This window comes from Hypanus sabinus, chromosome 19 (genome assembly GCF_030144855.1).
Source record: "Hypanus sabinus isolate sHypSab1 chromosome 19, sHypSab1.hap1, whole genome shotgun sequence".
NCBI classification, from domain to species: domain Eukaryota; kingdom Metazoa; phylum Chordata; class Chondrichthyes; order Myliobatiformes; family Dasyatidae; genus Hypanus; species Hypanus sabinus.
Genome location: NC_082724.1, coordinates 2,776,927 through 2,790,444, shown reverse-complemented (window position 1 = coordinate 2,790,444; position 13,518 = coordinate 2,776,927). Strand labels below are relative to the sequence as shown.

The 13,518-nt window shown below is 53.1% G+C and overlaps 1 protein-coding gene across 1 annotated transcript in view; it reads left to right on the top strand.

Annotated features, from left to right (window-relative positions):
• uroc1 (urocanate hydratase 1) overlaps positions 1–13,518 on the top strand; it is an 88,269-nt gene that overhangs the window by 5,919 nt on the left and 68,832 nt on the right. The window contains exons 2-5 of the mRNA XM_059943890.1: positions 6,061–6,191; positions 9,144–9,237; positions 11,672–11,731; positions 12,052–12,180. Of these exons, the coding sequence (XP_059799873.1) occupies positions 6,061–6,191; positions 9,144–9,237; positions 11,672–11,731; positions 12,052–12,180 (414 nt within the window). The remainder of the gene's footprint in view (positions 1–6,060; positions 6,192–9,143; positions 9,238–11,671; positions 11,732–12,051; positions 12,181–13,518) is intronic.

Below are 13,518 nucleotides of genomic sequence, written 5' to 3'. Positions count from 1 at the left end.
GATGGTTGAGGGTAATAACTGTTCCTGACCCTGGTGGTGTGGGAACTGATGGCTGAGGGGTAATAACTGTTCCTGAACCTGGTGGTGTGGGACCTGATGGTTGAGGGGTAATAACGGTTCCTGAACCTGGTGGTGAGGGACCCGATGGTTGAGGGGTAATAACTGTTCCTGAACCTGGTGGTGTGGGACCTGATGGTTGAGGGTAATAACTGTTCCTGACCCTGGTGGTGTGGGACCTGATGGTTTAGGGTAATAACTGTTCCTGACCCTGGTGCTGTGGGACCTGATGGTTGAGGGGTAATAACTGTTCCTGACCCTGGTGGTGTGGGACCTGATGGTTGAGGGGTAATAACTGTTCCTGACCCTGGTGGTGTGGGACCTGATGGTTTAGGGGTAATAACTGTTCCTGACCCTGGTGGTGTGGGACCTGATGGTTTAGGGTAATAACTGTTCCTGAACCTGGTGGTGTGGGACCTGATGGTTGAGGGGTAATAACTGTTCCTGACCCTGGTGGTGTGGGACCTGATGGTTGAGGGGTGATAACTGTTCCTGAACCTGGTGGTGTGGGACCTGATGGTTGAGGGGTAATAACTGTTCCTGACCCTGGTGGTGTGGGACCTGATGGTTGAGGGGTGATAATTGTTCCTGACCCTGGTGGTGTGGGACCTGATGGTTGAGGGGTAATAACTGTTCCTGACCCTGGTGGTGTGGGACCTGATGGTTGAGGGTAATAACTGTTCCTGACCCTGGTGGTGTGGGACCTGATGGTTGAGGGTAATAACTGTTCCTGACCCTGGTGGTGTGGGACCTGATGGTTGAGGGTAATAACTGTTCCTGAACCTGGTGGTGTGGGACCTGATGGTTGAGGGGTAATCACTGTTCCTGACCCTGGTGGTGTGGGAACTGATGGTTGAGGGGTAATAACTGTTCCTGAACCTGGTGGTGTGGGACCTGATGGTTGAGGGGTAATAACTGTTCCTGAACCTGGTGGTGAGGGACCTGATGGTTGAGGGGTAATAACTGTTCCTGACCCTGGTGGTGTGGGACCTGATGGTTGAGGGGTAATAACTGTTCCTGACCCTGGTGGTGTGGGACCTGATGGTTGAGGGTAATAACTGTTCCTGACCCTGGTGGTGTGGGAACTGATGGTTGAGGGGTAATAACTGTTCCTGAACCTGGTGGTGTGGGACCTGATGGTTGAGGGGTAATAACGGTTCCTGAACCTGGTGGTGAGGGACCCGATGGTTGAGGGGTAATAACTGTTCCTGAACCTGGTGGTGTGGGACCTGATGGTTGAGGGTAAAAACTGTTCCTGACCCTGGTGGTGTGGGACCTGATGGTTTAGGGTAATAACTGTTCCTGACCCTGGTGCTGTGGGACCTGATGGTTGAGGGGTAATAACTGTTCCTGACCCTGGTGGTGTGGGACCTGATGGTTGAGGGGTAATAACTGTTCCTGACCCTGGTGGTGTGGGACCTGATGGTTTAGGGGTAATAACTGTTCCTGACCCTGGTGGTGTGGGACCTGATGGTTTAGGGTAATAACTGTTCCTGAACCTGGTGGTGTGGGACCTGATGGTTGAGGGGTAATAACTGTTCCTGACCCTGGTGGTGTGGGACCTGATGGTTGAGGGGTGATAACTGTTCCTGAACCTGGTGGTGTGGGACCTGATGGTTGAGGGGTAATAACTGTTCCTGACCCTGGTGGTGTGGGACCTGATGGTTGAGGGTTGATAACTGTTCCTGAACCTGGTGGTGTGGGACCTGATGGTTGAGGGGTCATCACTGTTCCTGAACCCGATGGTGTGGGACCTGATGGTTGAGGGGTAATCACTGTTCCTGAACCTGGTGGTGTGGGACCTGATGGTTGAGGGGTAATAACTGTTCCTGACCCTGGTGGTGTGGGACCTGATGGTTGAGGGGTAATAATTGTTCCTGACCCTGGTGGTGTGGGACCTGATGGTTGAGGGGTGATAACTGTTCCTGAACCTGGTGGTGTGGGACCTGATGGTTGAGGGGTCATCACTGTTCCTGAACCCGATGGTGTGGGACCTGATGGTTGAGGGGTAATCACTGTTCCTGAACCTGGTGGTGTGGGACCTGATGGTTGAGGGGTAATAACTGTTCCTGACCCTGGTGGTGTGGGACCTGATGGTTGAGGGGTAATAATTGTTCCTGACCCTGGTGGTGTGGGACCTGATGGTTGAGGGGTAATAACTGTTCCTGAACCTGGTGGTGTGGGACCTGAGACTCCTGTACCTCCTTCCTGATGGAATCAGTTCAGAGTTGAGGTTATCCTCACTGGTTCAGGAGCTGGTGGCTGAGGGGTAATAACTGTTCCTGAACCTGGTGGTGTGGGACCTGATGGTTGAGGGGTAATAACTGTTCCTGACCCTGGTGGTGTGGGACCTGATGGTTGAGGGGTAATAACTGTTCCTGACCCTGGTGGTGTGGGACCTGATGGTTGAGGGGTAATAACTGTTCCTGACCCTGGTGGTGTGGGACCTGATGGTTGAGGGGTAATAACTGTTCCTGAACCTGGTGGTGTGGGACCTGATGGTTGAGGGGTAATAACTGTTCCTGACCCTGGTGGTGTGGGACCTGAGGCTCCTGAACCTTCTTCCTGATGCCAGCAGTGAGAAGAGATGCAATGCTGTTCTGGGTGTTGGGGTCACTGATGACGGAGGCTGATTTCTGATGCTCTGTGTAGATGTGCTCAATGGTGTGGGGGCTTTACCCCTAATCGACTGGACCGTATCCACTGCTTCTTGTAGGCTTTTCTGTTCAAACTCAGCAAGGACCAGGACCCACTGGAATTTGCCCATCAGCACAATAGGTCTACGGCAGATGCAATCTCAATGGCTCTCCACACGGCCCAAAATCACCTGGACAACACAAACACCCATGTCAGGATGACCAGGCCATGCCCTTTTCTCATTGTTACCATCAGGGGGGAGGTACAGGAGCCTGACGACACACACTCAGTGAATCAGGAACAGCTTCTTCCCCTCTGCCATCAGGGGGGGAGGTACAGGAGCCTGAAGGCCCACACTCAATCATTCAGGAACAGCTTCTTCCCCTCTGCCATCAGGGAGGAGGTACAGGAGCCTGAAGACACACACTCAGTGATTCAGGAACAGCTTCTTCCCCTCTGCCATCAGGGGGGAGGTACAGGAGCCTGAAGACACACACTCAGCGATTCAGGAACAGCTTCTTCCCCTCTGCCATCAGGGAGGAGGTACAGGAGCCTGACGTCACACACTCAATCATTCAGGAACAGCTTCTTCCCCTCTGCCATCAGGGAGGAGGTACAGGAGCCTGAAGACACACACTCAGTGATTCAGGAACAGCTTCTTCCCCTCTGCCATCAGGGAGGAGGTACAGGAGCCTGAAGACACACACTCAGTGATTCAAGAACAGCTTCTTCCCCTCTGCCATCAGGGAGGAGGTACAGGAGCCTGAAGACACACACTCAACGATTCAGGGACAGCTTCTTCCCCTCTGCCATCAGGGAGGAGGTACAGGAGCCTGAAGACACACACTTAATCATTCAAGAACAGCTTCTTCCCCTCTGCCATCAGGGGGGAGGTACAGGAGCCTGAAGACACACACTCAACGATTCAGGGACAGCTTCTTCCCCTCTGCCATCAGGGGGGAGGTACAGGAGCCTAAAGACACACACTTAATCATTCAGGAACAGCTTCTTCCCCTCTGCCATCAGGGGGGAGGTACAGGAGCCTGAAGACACACACTCAACGATTCAGGAACAGCTTCTTTCCTTCTGCCATCAGGGGGGAGGTACAGGAGCTTGAAGACACACACTCAGTGATTCAGGAACAGCTTCTTCCCCTCTGCCATCAGGGAGGAGGTACAGGAGCCTGAAGACACACACTCAACGATTCAGGGACAGCTTCTTCCCCTCTGCCATCAGGGAGGAGGTACAGGAGCCTGAAGACACACACTCAGCGATTCAGGAACAGCTTCTTCCCCTCTGCCATCTGATTTCTGAATGGACATTGAACCCATGAACCCTACATCACTTTATTTAATTATTTACAGTTTTACAATAATTTTAATTTAATAAAAATTAATTGTTGAACAATTTTACATATGGTATACGTGTGTTTGTGTGGGTAAGGCAGCACAGAGCCTATGTGTCTAGAGACGATGCTGCTCATCCCCAGCCAGTGTTAGCTGTGCTTACTGAACGTGGCTAATTATTACTTGAAATATCTGACGGTCAGCTCTGTGAACATTTAACCCTCCGTAACTAGGTTCTGATTTCTGACGCACTGAAAGGTTGAGACACTGAGTCTCCTCACAGATTCCCACACAAATATTTCAGCCCCTCCCTCACTTCAACCCCTCCCACAGTGTGACCCTCCCTCGGTACCACCCCTCCCACAGTGTGGCCCTCCCTCGGTACCACCCCTCCCACAGTGTGACTCTCCCTCGGTACCACCCCCTCACAGTGTGACCCTCCCACTGTGTGAATCTCCCTCAGTACCACCCCTCCCACGGTCTGGCCCTCCCTTGGAACCACCCCTCCCACGGTGTGACCCTCCCTCAGTACCACCCCTCCCTCAGTATGACCTCCCTCAGTACCACCCCTCCCACAGTGTGACCCTCCCTCAGTATCACCCCTCCCACAGTGTGACCCTCCCTCGGCACCACCCCTCCCACGGTGTGACCCTCCCTCAGTACCACCCCTCCCACAGTATGACCTCCCTCAGTATCACCCCTCCCACGGTGTGACCCTCCCTCAGTATCACCCCTCCCACAGTGTGACCTTTCCTCAGTACCACCCCTCCCGCAGTGTGACCCTCCCTCAGTATCACCCCTCCCACAGTGTGACACTCCCTCAGTACCACCCCTCCCACAGTGTGACACTCCCTCAGTACCACCCCTCCCACGGTGTGACCCTCCCTCGGTACCACCCCTCCCACAGAGTGACCCTTCCTCAGTACCACCCCTCCCACGGTGTGACCCTCCCTCAGTACCACCCCTCCCGCAGTGTGACCCTCCCTCAGTATCACCCCTCCCACAGTGTGACTCCCTCAGTACCACCCCTCCCACGGTGCGACCCTCCCTCAGTACCACCCCTCCCACAGAGTGACCCTCCCTCAGTACCACCCCTCCCACGGTGTGACCCTCCCTCGGTACCACCCCTCCCACAGAGTGACCCTTCCTCAGTACCACCCCTCCCACGGTGTGACCCTTCCTCAGTACCACCCCTCCCGCAGTGTGACCCTCCCTCAGTATCACCCCTCCCACAGTGTGACACTCCCTCAGTACCACCCCTCCCACGGTGTGACCCTCCCTCGGTACCACCCCTCCCACAGAGTGACCCTTCCTCAGTACCACCCCTCCCGCAGAGTGACCCTTCCTCAGTACCACCCCTCCCGCAGTGTGACCCTCCCTCAGTATCACCCCTCCCACAGTGACCCTCCCTCAGTATCACCCCTCCCACAGTGACCCTCCCTCAGTACCACCCCTCCCGCAGTGTGACCCTCCCTCAGTATCACCCCTCCCACAGTGCGACTCTCCCTCAGCACCACCCCTCTCACAGTGTGACCCTCCCTCAGTATCACCCCTCCCACAGTGACCCTCCCTCAGTACCACCCCTCCTACAGTGTGATCATCCCTCTGACCCACCCCTCTCACAGTGTGACCCTCCCTCAGTATCACTCCTCCCACAGTGACCCTCCCTCAGTATCACCCCTCCCACAGTGACCCTCCCTCAGTACCACCCCTCCCGCAGTGTGACCCTCCCTCAGTATCACCCCTCCCACAGTGCGACTCTCCCTCAGCACCACCCCTCCCACAGTGTGACCCTCCCTCAGTATCACCTCCTCACGTACTCCATTGGGGAGTGAGACAGGGATTGATACGTTTCTGGTCCAGGCAAAACCACAACCATTCAAGTCTCGTCCAAGAAGTGATTTCCTGACCCTTGAGGGTGGGGATGGCCATCCTGAAGTAACTTCAAGGGGTGTGTGTGTGTGTGTGTGTGTGTCGGTATGTCTGTCTTGCTGCTGACGTTATGTCCGTGCTGTTGCAGCTCGCGGTGAGGAATGCTTTGCGATATTTCCCAGCGGATGTGCACGCTGCTCTGGCCCCGGAGTTCACCAACGAGCTCAGGCAGTTCGGGCATATCTACATGTACCGGTTCTGTCCCCAGATCGACATGAGGTGAGAACTCCCCCACCGTCCTCAAAACCCCCACTGTCCTTAACCCCCACCCCCGCTGTACTCAACACCCCCACTGTCCTCAATCCCCCCCACCGTCCTCAAACCCCCCCCACCGTCCTCAACCCCCCCCCCACCGTCCTCAACCCCCCCCACCGTCCTCAACCCCCCCCACCGTCCTCAACCCCCCCCCACCGTCCTCAATTCCCCCCACCGTCCTTAACCCCCACCCCCGCTGTCCTCAAACACCCCACCCCTCCTCAATCACCCCACCGTCCTCAAAACCCCCACCCCTCCTCAATCCCCCCACCGTCCTTAACCCCCACCCCTGCTGTCTTCAAACCCCCCACCACCATCCTCAAAGCCCCCACCCCGGCTGTCCTCAAAACCCCCACCCCCTCAATCCCCCCACTGCCCTTAACCCCCACCTCCGCTGTCCTCAAAGCCCCCCACCATCCTTAACCCCCACCCCTCCTCAATCACCCCACCGTTCTTAACCCCCACCCCAGCTGTCCTCAAACCGCCCCCACAGTCCTTAAACCCCACCCTCGCTGTCCTCAACCCCCCCCACTGACAACCCCCACCCCCGCTGTCCTCAACCCCCCCCACTGACCTTAACCCCCACCCCCGCTGTCCTCAACCCCCCCCACAGTCCTTAACCCCCACCCCCGCTATCCTCAAACCCCCCCCACCATCCTCAATTCCCCCCACTGTCCTCAATCCCCACCCCCCGAAGTATCTGCACCCCGTCACCCCACATTGACACGGTTCCTGTAAAACACTGGGAATCTGAATGGCACCAGCATTTATCGCCAATCCCTAACTGCCCCTTGAGCTGGCGAGGAAGAAGGTGATCTGCCTTCTGGGGGTAGTTAGGAGTGGGCTTTACCTTCTGCTGACGGTGCCCCCATGGTGTTGGTGGGGAGGGGTGACTCGGTTCAGATTCATGAGGCATGCCTTTTAAAAGTCTCCTCGATGCTGGGGAGGCCTGTGAAGGAACGCTGTGACATTTCCAACTCTTAGTCAAGTTCCTGTGCAATTACAACTCCACAATTAAGTTTAGACATTTGAATATTTTCTGGTGTCTGGGATTTACTTAGAGCCGTAGAGAAATACAGCACAGAAACAGCCCTTCAGCCCATCTAGTTCATGCCAAAACCATTCAAACTGCCTAATCCCATCAATCTGCACCAGGACCACAGCCCTCTGTACTCCTACTATCCATGTACCTATCCTAACTTTGCTTAAATATTGAAATTCAGCACACTTGTACCACTTGTGCTAGCAGCTCATTCCACACTCTGATCACCGACTGAGTGAAGACGTTTCCCCTCATGTTCCCTTTAAACTTTTCACCTTTCACCCTTAGCCCATGACCTCTGGTTGTAGTCCCACCCACCTCAGCGGAAAAAGCCAGCTTGCATTTACCCTGTCTATGCGCCTCATAATTTTGTCTACCTCTATCAAATCTCCCCTCAATCTCCTACACTCCAGGGAATAAAGTCCTGACCCAGTCAATCTTTCCCTTAAACACAAATCCACCAGTCTTGGCAACATCTTTGTAAATATTCTCTGTACTCGGTCCTGTACAAGGTGACCAGAACTGCAGGCAATACGCACTCTATATTCCGTAATCATGTCTTTCCCATCCCTGACTGCCCCTCACAGGGTGGGAGAGACCCACCTTCTCTGATCACTGCAGTGAAGTGGCTCCCACAGTGCTGGTGGGGAGAGAGTTCCAGCATTCACTCTCCGGGTAAGATGAGCTTTATCTGTCACATGTACATTGAAACATCAAGACACACAGTGAAGTACGTCGTTTGCATCAAATCACGTCACCGAGGATGGTGCTGGGGGCAGCCCGCAAACATCTCCACACCTCGGGCACGGATATGGCATTCCCACAACTTACCCATCCTAACCCGTACAACTCCACACCTCGGGCACGGACATGGCATTCCCACAACTTACCCATCCTAACCCGTACAACTCCACACCTCGGGCACGGACATGGCATTCCCACAACTCACCCATCCTAACCCGTACAACTCCACACCTCGGGCACGGACATGGCATTCCCACAACTCACCCATCCTAACCCGTACAACTCCACACCTCGGGCACGGACGTGGCATTCCCACAACTCACCCATCCTAACCCGTACAACTCCACACCTCGGGCACGGACATGGCATTCCCACAACTTACCCATCCTAACCCGTACAACTCCACACCTCGGGCACAGACATGGCATTCCCACAACTTACTCATCCTAACCCGTACAACTCCACACCTCGGGCACGGACATGGCATTCCCACAACTTACCCATCCTAACCCGTACAACTCCACACCTCGGGCACAGACATGGCATTCCCACAACTTACCCATCCTAACCCGTACAACTCCACACCTCGGGCACAGACATGGCATTCCCACAACTCACCCATCCTAACCCGTACAACTCCACACCTCGGGCACGGACATGGCATTCCCACAACTCACCCATCCTAACCCGTACAACTCCACACCTCGGGCACGGACATGGCATTCCCTCAACTAACCCATACGTCTTTGGAATGTGGGATAAAATGGGAGCACCCAGAGGGAACCCACACGGTCACAGGAGGAACATACAAATTACAGACACACAGTCGCTTGCGCTGTAAGGCGTGATTCTAAAATGCCTCACAGCAGCCAGACACGGCAGGCTATCCCATTCCGGGTGTTGAGTGACTGAGGGGGGATCCTGCGGCCTCTGGAGTAGACTGAGCCAGTAAGCATAGCTGGAGCGACGGAGGTGGCACAGGTCATACCCGGGACGCAGTTGCGGACTGTCACAAACGTTTCAGGGTTGGTGTAATATGGAGCGGGGTACAGGGTGGCTTTGTCCTTACAGGGATCCTGAGTGGGACAGCCCTGCAGGTAATAAGTGGCTGTTTGTGTTGCCCCTCCCAGAGCGTATCCATTTGAGGAGTACCCCAGCCGGTCGAAGGCTGCTGCGGCCATTATGCACATGATCATGAATAACCTGGACCCTCAGGTTGCCCAGGTAAGCTCAGCACTGTGGCAGGGTGAGGGGTTCTCACCGGGAAGCGCACACGCAAGATGCTGGAGGAACTCAGCTGCTTCAGGCTGAGACTCTCCACCAGGAAGGGGGAGCAGGACAAGCGGGCGGGCAGGTGGGTGGGTGAGGGATGAAGTGAGAATCTGGGAGGTGATGGGGGAAAAGGCAAAGGGCTGGAGAAGAAGGGATCTGCTAGGAGAGGAGAGTGAACCATGGGGGCAAAGGAAGGAGGAGGGGACCCAGGAAGAAGTGATAGGCAGATGAGGAGAAGAGAAGGGAACCAGAATAGGGAATGGAAAAGAGAGAGGGAGAGGTGGGAGGAATTACCAAAAATTTCCATACTCCGTCCCCTGTCCCTGCCCAGCATCTGCAGAAACTCTTGAGTTTCTTGTTGCTCTCCGTACCCTGTGGTGCATCGGGTGACAACTTTGCCGTTTCTTCAGCATTTTGTCCATTTTATGAGGCCGTTGCTCGCTTGATGCTCAACCCAGCCTGGATGGAAAGAGTGCGAAGAGCAGGCCGGGTTCGAACCCGGGACCACTCGCCTCGAAGTCTGGTACGGGAGCCACTGCGCTACCGGCCAGCTTTGAAATAAATTTGGAACCTTCCATTTTTGAAATGTCCTGCTCACCACCCTCGTCCTTTCCCATTCAGACACCCCTCCTCACCTGAACCGAGCAGCCCGTTACCTCTCCCATCTCTCGGTCGTCTCATCCACCTCATCTCCATTCTGTGCATTTCCCCTGTACCTTGAGTAAGTGAGTCCGTGGAGGGGACAGAACACCTTTGGAACACAGGGATGTACGGAAATCACCAGGCCTGATACCAAGAAAGCTGAGAGGTGGACAGGGGTTGGAGAGAGGGAAGCTGTTCCCAATGGCAGGGTGCGGGCATGGTCGTGGGAGTTTGATACGACGAGGGGTGTTTGATACAACAAGGGACTTGGGTGCAGTAAGGAGACACTGCAGGATGGAGAAGGGGTGAGCGTATATCACAGGACATACACTCAGGTACCTCCTGTACCTAATAAAGTGGCCAGTAAGTGTATGTTCATGGTCTTCTGCTGCTGCAGCCCGTCCACTTCAAGGCTCAACGTGTAGTGCATTCAGAGATGCTCTTCTGCACACCACTGTTGTAACGTGTGGTGATTTGAGTTACTGTCACCTTCCTGTCAGCTTGAACCAGTCTGGCCATTCTCCTCTGACCTCTCTCATTAACCGGGCATTTTCACTCTCAGAACTACCACTCACTGTATTTTTATTTTTTTGCATTATTCTCTGTAAACTCTAGAGACTGTTGTGTGTGAAAATCCCAGCAGATCAGCAGCTTCTGAGATACTCAGACCACCCCGTCTGGCACCAACAATCATTCCACAGTCAAAGTCACTTAGATCTCATTTCTTCCCCTTTCTGACATTTGGGCTGAACAACAACTGAACCTCTTGACCTGTTTATGCATTGAGTTGCTGGCACATGATCGGCTGATTAAATATTTGCATTAACGACCAGGTGTACAGGTGTACCTAATAAAATGGCCACGGAGTGTAGACTGTAGAACAGAGACCCGAGAGCAGAGACCAGGCAGCAGAGAACAATTCAGCACAGAGACAGGTCCATTCCACAATTTTGTGCTAAATTAAACTAGTAATTAAGCATCGAACAAAACTAGTTTTTCCTGCCTGAACAATGTCCCTATCCCTCCATTCACTGCATATTCATGAGCCTATTTATGAATTTTTAAATGGCTTTGTGGCATTTGCCGCGGCAACCACCCGGCACCACATTCCAGGCACCCGTGTCCTGCACGTCCCCTCTGACCTGGCAACCTCTGATTTAACCCTAGTTGTACTAATCTAGAAACAATTTACAATGAACAATTAACCCACTCTCGATACATCTTCGGACTGTGGGAGCAAACCCCTGTATTCCACGGGGAGGGCATACAAACTCCTTACGAAGGATGTCGGGATCGAACTCCGAACACTTGACGCCCCAGACTGTAACATCATCACGGTAACCGCTACACTACCGCCGCACCCAGTTGCTGACATGTGAAATGAAATATAGGCATTGCCAAAATAGTCCACTCGTGTTCATGGCTCCATGGTTTGTTCTGAAATCTGGTCGTGGGTTGGAAGAAACTTATCCTGGTAGAAGATGCCCTCTAGTCCGGGCAGCATCTTGGTGACCCTCTTCGACAGCCTCTCCAGGGCCTTGACATCTTCAACTAAATGGATTGAAAAGAGAGAAGCCACCATGATGTGAGGTGGAGTCGCTGTGGGATGGATGGCAGAACGAGGTACCCCTGCAGAAGTCATTGCATCTGCAAGGACCAATTCCCTGCCTGGAATGTTCTGGAAGTGCTTCTCCCACAGGTTTTTGGAAAACCGCAGTGATTTCTCACAATTCTTCTCTTGCAGTTTCCTCAGGAGTTGGTGACCTATGGAGGGAATGGGCAAGTCTTCAGTAACTGGGCTCAGGTTAGTGATGGTCACGATGTGGGATTGCACTGTGCACACTCCCTGCCCCCATGTGGAGGGCTGTCTACACAGCCTGTCTGCCCTGCTTCCCGTCCCACGTTCCATACCGTGTGAGTCAGAATGAAAATCACGTTGATTATCCCTGAGATACGTTGTGAAATTTGTTGTCTTGCAGTAGCAGTATTGTGTAAAACTATAAATAGAATGCCACAGGTTACAGTAAGAAATATAAAAAAAACACAAAGAATTCCGACATGGGGAAGGATTTGGGCGACCTTTCTAGCTGGACCTGCATGATCTTTGAACTCTTGTGTTGGCAGTTCTGGATAACGATGCACTACCTGTCCGAGATGGGAGAGGACCAAACGCTGGTGATGTGTAGCGGACACCCCCAGGGCCTGTTCCCCAGTGTCCCCAGTGCGCCCCGTGTCGTCATCACCAACGGCATGGTAAGGGAATTTGCAGTCTATTGGGAGGGCCCTAATTTTCCCAGTCTTGTCGCTCTATTCTGTGATCTCCTTACATAGAACTCTAAAACACAGTACACGCCCTTCGGCCCACAATATTATGCTGAACTTTTAGCCTACTCCAACGTCAATCTAACCCTTCCAGTCTTCTATCATCCACGTGCCTATCTAAGATTTTGTTAAATGCCCCTAATGTATCTGCCTCTACACCACCCCTGGCAGTACGTTCCATGCACTGCTCCCTCCGAGGTCTGCAGGTGTGCGACTGCACAGTAACTAAAATGCTCCCACACACGTAGCCTTTGTTTCTATGCAGCTGGAATTTTAATGTTTAAACTAAAGTTCCGCACAGTTTTCAGGCCATGGAAACATTTCCTGCCCGTAGGAATGGTTGGTCCGTGCAGGGGTAAAAAAATTAGAGAGAACAATGGTTCCATGCACCCACCACTCTCTGTGTAGGGAAAAAATCTATCTCTGACATTTCCCCCCCCCCCCAAACTTTCCCCAATCACCTTAAATGGATGTCCTCTGGTACTGGCTACTGTGCCCTGGGAAAGAGTCTCTGCCTGTCCACTCTATCATCTTGTACACCTCTATCAAGTCTCCTCTCCTCCTCCTCACTCCAAAGATTAAAGCCCTAGTTCACTCAGTCTATCCTCACGCTGTTAATCCAGCATCCCCGTAAATCTCCTCTGAACCCTCTCTAAAGCTTCCACTCCCTTCCTATAATGAGGACACCAGAAATGAACACAGTATTCCAAGGGTGGTCTAACCAGAGTTTTACAGAGCTGTAACACTGAACTCAGTCCCTGACTAATGAAAGCCAACATACAACACACCTGCACCCTGTTAATTTGTGCGATAAATTTGAGGGATCTTTGGACATGCATCCCATGATCCCCCATTCCTCCACATTGTTAAAATTCCTGCTATTACTCCTGTATTCTGCCTCAACGTTCGATCTTCCAGAGTGAATCACTTCACAATTTTCTGGATTGAACTCCATTTCTCAGCCCAGCTCTGCATCCTGACAATGTCCGGTTGTAACAATCTTCTTGACCATCTTCCACACTGTCCTCACCACCACCAACCTTTGCACCATCTGCAAACTTACTACACCCTTCCACTTCCTCAACCAGGTCATTTATGAAACTCACAGAGGCCCAACACAAAGCAGAAGAACAGCACCTCGCCTCTTCTTTCTCTCCGCTTAGTTTAGTCTTTTCACTTTTCAGTGATGCCAGATCCCATCTGTGATAAAAGAAGAACTGCCCTTCTCTTCAGCTTCCTCATCTTCTCTCTCTCTGTTGACCATTTCCA